The following is a 10,307-nucleotide window of genomic DNA, read 5'->3' as shown; positions in this document are numbered from 1 at the left end:
AAAAAAAAAAAAAAAAAAATTAATAAGAAAATGAAAATTGTAATAAAATTAAATATATATACATGTTCTATTTTTTTTTATAGGAAATATATTTTTACTGAAAATTCATATATGTTTATATGTTCAATTCTTACATTATTAGATAAAAAAATATATATATTTTTTTTTCCATTTTTAAAATCAAAAGATTCAAAATGTTTTTCATTCATTATTTCCCCATCATTCCATATAACTATATCACTTTCATTTAATACAACATTTTTTAGATTATTCTTTTCTTTAATTAAATATATTGATTCTTCTACTAGGTTTAACCATGATTTTAATAGAATTTTCCTTTTCATATCTTTATGAATTATTGAGACTTTATGTAATTCCTCCTACAAAATTTTAAAAAGTATTATATAAAATTTTTATATATAAAATTCTTTTTTATAGTCATATTTTTTGTTTGTATTTTATAATTTTTTTTTTTTATTACATTTGTACATGAAGATATAAAAATCCACAAAAAAATATTTATTAGAAATAATGAATTCATTATATTTCATAAATTAATATTGTTATTTCAAATTTTTTAAAAAAACATATACATATATATATATATATATATTATTATTTAATTTATTTAATAAAACTAGGAATGAATTTTTTTTTTAATTTTTCTCATTAGACAACACTATCTATTTATATTACAAAAGTAACAAAAAAAAAAAAAAAAAAAAAAAAATTATTTTAAATATTTATTTATAAATATTTTATAATATTCACTACAAAATTATTTCAATAAAAAAAAAAAAAAAAAAAAAGTTCTATTTATAATTTTCTTATATCATTTTTTTTAAAAAAGTTTAAAAATTATTTATGAATTTTTTAATTATATAAAAAGTAAGAATTTAAATTATAAATTATTAAAATAACATAAAATTGAAATTAATATTAAAAATATTTTTATTATTTGTCTTAAATTAGTAAAAAGTTAAAAAAAATATAGTAGAAATTAATTTTTTTTTTTTTTTTATTTTGTTGATATATATAGCTATAAATAATTATTATTATATAGAAAAAAAAAAAGACATATATATTTTTAATACATTTAATTCATGAATACATTTTTTTGAAAAAAATAAAAAAAAAATAAATGTAATATTTTTTAATTATTGTAAATTCTATACTTTTTTAGAAGGAATATTGATAAAAAAAATATTCTACTATTTAATGAAAACTATAACAAAAATAAAAAAAAAATAAAAAATATAGCAAAATAAAAAACTTTCTATAAAAGAAATATGTTTATTCGTTATTGAACAGCTTTAAACTAATTATAAATAATTTTTATTTTTAAAATATTCAATTTAATTTAATCATATTTTTACTTAATTTTCCTCTTTTTCTTTTAAAATGAAAAAATAATAGCATTATAGTTCTTATAAAAGATAACATACTTTTCTTTTTTTTTTTTAATATGATTGTAATGCTAATTTTTTTATTTATATTATTTTTTTTTTAATTACAACATATAAATAAAAATAATAAATAAAAAAAAAAAAAAAAAAAAAACAGAATCAAAAGACTTTTTTTTTTATAACAAAAAATATATATAAAACGTTGCATCATACTTTTGTTCATAATATTTTTTTATTAACATCTTCATTTACAAACAATGATATTTTTTAGTTAATAAAATAAAAAAAAATAATTTATTAATTTTTTAAATAAAACTTTTTTTTAATTTTTATTTTCCTTCTTTTTTTCTTTAAATTATTAAATTATATAAAAAAATCAACCATAAAATTACATGTAGTAATTTGAACTTGTTAACTGTTTTATGATTTTGTTAGATTTTTAGTAACGTATTTTTTAAATTAAAAAATGCATGCTCCTAGAATATTATTTTTTTTTTTTTGTAATTTTAATACAAGTACATATATAAGCACATGATATATATATATAAACAATTTTTCTTTCAATGTAGATACTAATTTTATAAAAATATTATCTTATAAAAATGTATGCTACTTATTATAGCTACACCGTTAGATGATATCTATATACACATAAAAAAAAAAATAAAAAATTATAAAGAATTTTAAATTGTAAAAAAAAAAAATGTATATTTTTTTTAATAGATTAATTTTAAAAATTTAGTTTTTATTATATTGATTTTAAGAATAAACATAATAAAATGATTAATATATTATTAAATTTATATAATTAGAAAATAATTTTTTAAAATTAAGAATAATGAAATATTATAAAGGATTCTCAAAGTGATTACTATAATATATTTGTAAGTATTAAGATATTTATTTTTCAAAATATATTTTAAATGTATTAAATATAAAAAAAAAAAAAAAAAAAAAAAAAAAAATGAATAAAAATAATTTTATTTATCATTGTTGATATTATATTCATGTATAATAATTTTTTTTCCATCTAAACAATAATAAAAAAAAAAAAAAAAAAATTAAAAAATAAAAAAAAGCAAAAAGTAGAATTAAGCAAATAAAAGAAAAGGAGATTAGGAAACAAATAAAAAAAGAAAACAAAAAAAAAATCAAAATAAAAGAAATTGTATAAAATTCAACAAAATATAAAATAAGAAATAGAAATAATGTTACAAAATAATGAATGTAATAATTTATATTTTTTAGCATTAAGTAGAAATAAAGCAACAATATATGAATATGATGTGAATTTAAGTAAAAATATTATAGATGAAATAAATGAAGAAATTAAGAAAAATGAAGAACAAAATAAATTAAGTAATGATAATGATACACTAGAAGAGAATAAAGATAACAATAAAATAAGTTTTTTAAATGAACCTCGTTCAAACATATTAAAAAAGTCTACAAGTAAATTTAATAATGATTTTTTATTAAATAGAGGAATTCGTGTATATAAAGAATATAATGATGTAGAATTAGCTACATGTACTAATGATTACAAAAATATAATACTTGTTAGAAAATCTAGTTTAAATGTTGCTGAAATAATAGAAATAAAAAATGATAAAAATATTACTTATATAAAAACAAAAACACAAATTAAAAGGATAATGACCAGTCCTAGAGATAATTACATAGTACTACATTGTCTATACAAACCAGATATAGTAAATACAAATTTATATGTGTATAAAATTGGTAATAAATCTAATAAAAAAAAAAAAAATAAAGAAAAAAAAAATATTGAAGAGAATAATAACGAAATTGAAGAATATAGTGAGAAAGGAAATAATATTAACGAGAATGATATTGAAAATAAAAATAATAACAATAATACGAATGATAATATAATTTACAATGAATCATTGGTAATTGAATTAACTTTAAAAAGTTACAGTAATCACAATTGGCCTTTTTTTAAATGGAGTGATAGTGAATCTATATGTACTTGTTTAATTAATAATCAAATAAATATTTACAAAGGTAATAATTTACAAACACCATTTAGTAAATTAAAACTAGATAATATCGAATTTTTTGAACTTTCACCAGAATTCAATAATAAAAAAGATATTTTATTAGCTACATATGAAAAGGGAAGTAAAGGAAATCCTTCTATTTTTAAAATATTTAATTTAGACAACTTGAATAAGCACATTTATTCTAAAAGTTTTTTCAACTCTGATGAAATAAAAATAAAATGGAATAAAAATGGGACAGCATTGTTATTACAAATTCATACCCAAGTTGATAAAGAAAAACATTCTTATTATGGTTCTAGTAGTTTATATTTTATTGACACTGTCACCTTAAAAGAAGTTAATATAATGACTAATAAAGGATTAATATATGATACCATATGGTCTAATAATCAGAATAAATTTTATGTTTGTAAAGGAGAAATACCAGCAGAAATTGTTTTGCATGATAAAAATGGAAATGTTTCTCATTCATTTGGTAGGCATAAATACAACACACTAAAATTAAATTGCAATGAAAAATTGCTACTAACTGGTGGCTTTGGTAACTTAAGTGGTGATATATCTATATGGAATACTGTTAGTAAAAAAGAAATAACAAAAACAAAATCTTCTTGTGCTGTTATATGTGAATTTTTTAATGATGGAAAGCATTTTTTAACAGCAACTACAAATCCAAGATTAAGGGTTGATAACAATTTAAAAATATATAAATATAATGGTATAATTGTTAGTAGAATTAATTTTGAAGAATTATATAATGTAATAATTTTACCATTTAATAAGATTAAATTTAATGAAAAGGAATCTATTGATTTTAATTTAGACAATTCAGATATGCAAATATATATTAATAAACAGTTAGGCATTGATGAAAGGAAAACAGGCATTTATAGAGCACCCAGATCAAGTGGATTATTAAATATGAACGGTAATTTAACTTCAAAAGATAATAAAGTTAAGTCATCTTTACCACCAGGTAGCAATTTTGTTAATGAAAATAAAAGTTATAAAAAGAAAAAAAAAAAAAAAAGTTCAAAAAATAAACAAAAAAGAGAAACATTTTAAATTTTAGAAACATTTATAATAATATTAAAGTTGTCAAAAAAAAAACATTTATGTTTCATGTAAAAGTTATATACATATATGTCTTCAAAGGTATGAAATTTTAACTATTCATATTTTTTATTTTGCATATAAGTTTTTATGTATTTATAATTTAAGATTATTTATTTTCCTTATTTAATTTTATTCCATTTCTCTTTTTTCTACTAATAATAAAAATAACTTAATTATACATTAAAAAAATCAAAGAATTTTAATATTTATGCAAATTCCTTTTTATTCATTCGTGCTTTTTTTTTAATTGAAATTTTAATTATTAGTATTTTAAATAACAAATTAATGTATAAAGAATGTTATGTTTGTGAAAAATGTTAAAATTTATAAAATAAAAAAAATTATACCAACAAGAGTTTTATATATGAAAGGAGGTAATTAAAAATTATTATATATATATATATATATATATATAATAAATGATTTTATGAAATAGGTACAAAGATAATGTTTAAAAGGAAAAGAAAAAATAATACTATAGTAAAATTTTTAATATTTTTCAAGAAAAATTTTAAATATTCATTGAGTTTTCAAATATAACTTTATTTTATTATATATTCTTGCTAAATGTATTTTTTAACTTATGTGCAAATTAAGCATTATAATATTGAAGTATTTAAATTATATTTGACCAATTTATATATATATATATATTTTACTTGTCTGTTCATTAATTTATTAATCCTATAAAAAATATAATTGATAATTGAAATATTAATAATTATATTTATATTACAATATTAAAAACATTTAGAAAATTTTCTAAATGTGCTTCTTTTTATAACGTAAAATATTACCAATGAAAAGAATATATCAAAATTTTTTGAATTAAAAAAAAAAATAAATAATATGCAAAAAGAAAATGTGTGCATATATAAAATACGATGATTATAAAAACTTCGTTTTCACATTTTGAAGATAAATAAATAGGACAGAAACATAAAGCGTTAAAGTAAAATAAATGATTCATTATGATAACTTGTATGTTTTTCAATTATTACTAGATACTTTTATATATATATATAATATTTTATAATGTTCAATAATAAAAAAACTATATATATACATACAAAAGAAAGTAATATCTACATGTATAAATTTTAAATAAAAATTAAAAAATATAAAAATTCCAAATAAAAATATTCATTTTCTTGATATAACCAATAGAATGAATATTTTTTTATTTTTAATTATTTTAGTTTTATCTTTTAAAAGTTTTAATATACTATATAATTATAAAAAGAAAAAAAAATGTATTAATATATGTATAACATATGCAAAAATAAATGTATAAAATTGAGAATGAAAAAAAAATTAGCCTTTAAGCTACATAATACCTGTTATGCAAAAAAACCAAAAAAAAAAAATATTTAATGAACATCAGTAGTCATTTATTTATTCACTTTTACTTTATTATTATATTTTGATATATATGTTAAAATTAGGAAGAAATATGTATATTTTTCACAAATTTAATTTAATATCACTCCTCTATTGTCCAATTAAATTTTTTTATTAAATTTTTATTCATTTAATAAAAATCATGTTTATATCACACTGTAGCTTTTCATATATATATATATATATATATATATATATTTAAAAGAATTTTTCATAATTTTAGTTTTTCTTTCATTATTTATCTTTGATAAAACTTATCTGAATTTTTATTCAGTTTTTCTTTTTAATTAAAATATATATTAATGTATCATTAAGTATTTAATTATGCTTATAAAATTCATTTAATTCTATGAGTAGTATTATATTCAATCTTTTTCTGTTTTTTTTTTTTTTTAATATTCTTTTTGCTTCCTTCTCTTTTATATTCCTCTTGTTTCTCTTTTTTTTTTTTTTTTTTTTTTTTTTTTTTTTTTTTTTTTTTTTTTTTTTTTTTTTTTTTTTGAAATTATAACTTCACAAAAATTAACATTATTGTTGAGCACAAGCTACTCTTCCACCTTCCATTTCTGGTTGATGGTCATCATCATCATAAGCTTCTTGTTGTTGTTGTTTACTAACTCTTTGTTTTAAATATTCCTTATCGACAGCTTGACATGTAACAACTTCAAATTCACTATTTTCTAAATCATAATTTTTTTCACTTTCATTTTGTTTTTTTAAAAATTTCAACACTTCTTTTTTTTCATTAGTTATAACTAAATCCATTGGATATTCTACTTCAAAAGTTATATATAAATTTCCTTTTTTAAATGGATCTTTATAGGTTGGCATACCTTCTTCTTTTATCTCTCTTATATCACCATGTCTAATAAATCCTGTATTTGTGCAATTCACTAAAATTTTTCTTTCATCAAGATGAGTTACTTCTGCAACAAACCCTGTTAATGATTGATATAAAGAAATTTTATAATTCATAAATAAATCAACTCCTTCTCTTCTAAATACGGGATGTTGCTTTTCATTTAATACAACAACAAGATTGCCTGTAATTACATTTGGTTTTTCATCAGCTTCTCCATTAAAAACTATTTTATGCTTATTTGGAGCACCTTTTGGTATATATACTTCAATGATTTTTCTTGTTTTTAAAACACATCCTCCTTTGCAATTAGTACATTTATCTTTTTCGTTGAATATCTTACCTTTTCCTCTGCATCCATTACATGTAACTTCAGTTTGGTGTAAAACACTTGAATGATATCTCATATATGTTTTTGTTCCTCTTCCATTACATTGTTTACAATCAACTTTAGCATCTTTTGGACCACCATGCCCTTCACAATTAGAACATATAACATCTTTACTTATAGCTAGCTTTTTTGTCGCTCCATTATATAATTGCTCAAGGGTCACTTTTACTTCACTTACAATATCTTCTCCTCTTTTTTTTTTTCCTTTTCCTGCATTTAATATAAAATCAAATAAGTCAGTTGCATCTGCAGGTTGTTCACCATTTTCTAATCCCTCTTCTCCATATTCATCATACAATTTTCTTTTTTCTTCATCAGCTAATACTTCATATGCTCTCGATATTTCTTTAAATTTTTCAGGATCTCCACCTTTATCTGGATGATGTATTATAGCTAACTTTCTGTAAGCTTTTTTTACTTCTTCAGTTGTGCAGTTTTTTTTTAAATTCAATACTTCATAATATTTTGAATTATTAACCTAAATAAAAAAAAAAAAAAAAAAAAAAAAAAAAAAATTTAAATTTAAATTTATATATATGTATCATTGTATTTTTACGTTTATACATTATCAAACATATATATTTTTAATTTCTTATTATTTTATTTAAATATTTCACATATAACATCACAATTAATGTTTTTATTAATTCTTATTTAAATGTAATATACAATATTATTGTTATTCAATATTTAAACTACTATATCCAAATAATTTTAATATTAATTTATATATATATGTATATATATATATATATATCATTATCTATTAACATTATAAGTGTTAATATTATGTATTTTCTTTTTCTTTTTTTTTATTTTCTCACTTCTCTTTTTCTACGGGCTTGCTGCCCACCCATAGAATCAAATGGAAAACCAGAAGAGAAAAACATTTTTACTTATTTTTTTTAGTTTATCAATATATTTTTATTTGATTAATTTTTATGGGACGTTCTATAAATATATAATTTTAAATTACTTTATCAATTATTTAACAGTATTTTTTATTTAAAATTTTTTTTCTTTTGAAATTTTGTTAAATTTTTATTTTTATTTTCTTGTAATTTTTCTCTTTTTTTTTTTTTTTTTTTTTTTTTTTTTTTTTTTATTTATTTATACATTTATATACATAAATGATTAAACGTAAATATATATAGTTATTAAATTTTTTCCCTTTTTTTTTTTTTTATATTTTATTTTTTTTTTTTTTTTTATCATTTTATTTTAAGAACGCATGTTCGTTGCATATTATATTTTTCATAATTTTTTTCTTTTAGATATTTATGAATATATATTGACTTTATAATTTTTTTTTTTAACATCATTAAAATATTACTGTTTTATTTATAACACAATTAAATGGCTTTAAGATTCCGTTGGCTTTTTTTTTTTTTTTTTTATATATACAAAATAAAAATAACTTTTTTGCATATTTGCTAAATATGCTTCTATTTTTTTTTTTTATTATTCAAACAATTATTTTGATAGTATATGTAAATGTATAATGATAAATTCATTTGTCTTTGATAAAAAATATATTCAGCAGAAATAGACTCTTTTTTATTAATTTTTTTCTTTTTTTATTTTTGTTATAATTAATTAAAATTATTATTACCTTCTTTCTTTTAATATTTAAAAAAGATTTTTAAAATATAAATCTAAAAAAAATGCTTCAGTTATGCTAAAAAATAGTACGAGAAAAAGTGGTTATACCTTATGACAAAAAAAAAAAAAAAAAAACTTTGTATGTTTAAAAAAAATTGGCATAAATACTATCATAATTTTTTTGTGAATAAGAAACATTGACTTACTAAAATCTACTGTTTTAATCAAGTATTTAAATATTAATGAAAGATTACATTTTTAATTATAAAAATAAAATATATTGAAATATATGTATATATATATATTGCTTCTAAAGTATCTAATTTTAAGAAATATATATAGATATACATTACTTCTTAGTATTATATATTTTTTTTCATAGATTATTTTTATCTCATTTTTTAAAAAAGAAGTTTATAATACTTCAAGTATAAGTAATATAAATATAATACTAAATATGAAAATACTAAAATATAATAGTTAATAACAGTTTAGCACATTTATTAATTAATATAATTATGCATGATAAAAACAAAGCATATGTAATATACATATTAAGTATATATTTTTTTATAAACATCACTTCTAATATTCCTTTGAACAATAGATTTTTAGTTTTGCATACCATTTTTTAAAATTTTGTAATATTTTAACTAATTATATTTCTATAACATTTTTTATTATTCTTTTAGTTTATAAGAAAAATATAGGTGTAATTTTATATAACTCTTTTAAAATATCATACAATTTTTTCTAAGATGTAATTGACAATTTTTTGAGTAAGATATTTTTGTGTATTTTTTGTAGTGAATTTTATTTATTAAAAATATGTAACACTCTTTAATTAAAATATACAATTTTTAATATATTTTAAAGCAATTTCAAAATAAAAAAAGAAATTATTTATTTATTTATTTATTTTTTTTTCTTTTTTTTTTGAATATTAGTATTAAAGCAATTACATAAAATTAAGGTTTCTTTCTTTTAAAAACTTTGGGATGTTAAGTATTTTTAAAAAATATGAGTTATTAGTATTTTTTTGAGGGTATATATTAAAAAAATGAAATTTTCATTGTTTTTAGAAAAATATGTTTATATATAACATTTTTTACTTTAAATTTAGATTGAAAATTTCTAATTTTTATATCATGAAAATGAATAAATAAAATTAAACAATTGAAGTTAATTGAAAATATCATTTATTGATTTTTTTTTTAATTATTATTGCTACTAATATTATTAATATTGATTTATAATAAAAAATTATATATTAATGAGATACTACTAATTTTTTTTTCATTTACTCATATAAAAATAATTGTTTGTTCCCATGTCCCATCTAATCTTTTTTATAAAAACATTATAGTAAAAGAATAAATATAAAGAAAAAAAAATTAATATAGAATATGAGATAATGATAATATATTAATATACAATTTTTTTTTTTTTTTTCTTCACAATAAATATACATATATATATATGAGAAAAAAAAAAAAAAAAAAAAA

At 16.7% G+C, this 10,307-nt stretch overlaps 2 protein-coding genes across 2 annotated transcripts; one reads left to right on the top strand and one right to left on the bottom strand.

The window, feature by feature from the left end:
- Positions 1-2,614: 2,614 nt before the first annotated feature.
- Positions 2,615-4,498, top strand: PGAL8A_00309700 (eukaryotic translation initiation factor eIF2A, putative; the record flags this gene model as incomplete). Its single annotated transcript, XM_028672107.1, has 1 exon — positions 2,615-4,498. One exon carries the CDS (start codon positions 2,615-2,617, stop codon positions 4,496-4,498), a length of 1,884 nt encoding a protein of 627 aa, XP_028528693.1.
- A 1,980-nt stretch (positions 4,499-6,478) lies between these two features.
- PGAL8A_00309600 (HSP40, subfamily A, putative) lies at positions 6,479-8,090 on the bottom strand (the record flags this gene model as incomplete). The annotated part of the gene is made up of 2 exons (XM_028672106.1): positions 6,479-7,678; positions 8,025-8,090. The coding sequence occupies 2 exons, from the start codon at positions 8,088-8,090 to the stop codon at positions 6,479-6,481; spliced, it is 1,266 nt and encodes a 421-aa protein (XP_028528692.1).
- Between the last annotated feature and the right edge of the window lie 2,217 nt (positions 8,091-10,307).

The sequence above is a fragment of the Plasmodium gallinaceum genome, assembly GCF_900005855.1.
Source record: "Plasmodium gallinaceum strain 8A genome assembly, contig: PGAL8A_v1_87, whole genome shotgun sequence".
Taxonomy (NCBI): Eukaryota; Apicomplexa; class Aconoidasida; order Haemosporida; family Plasmodiidae; genus Plasmodium; species Plasmodium gallinaceum.
Note: the sequence above shows the minus strand (reverse complement) of the source record. Positions and strands in the feature narration are given on the sequence as shown.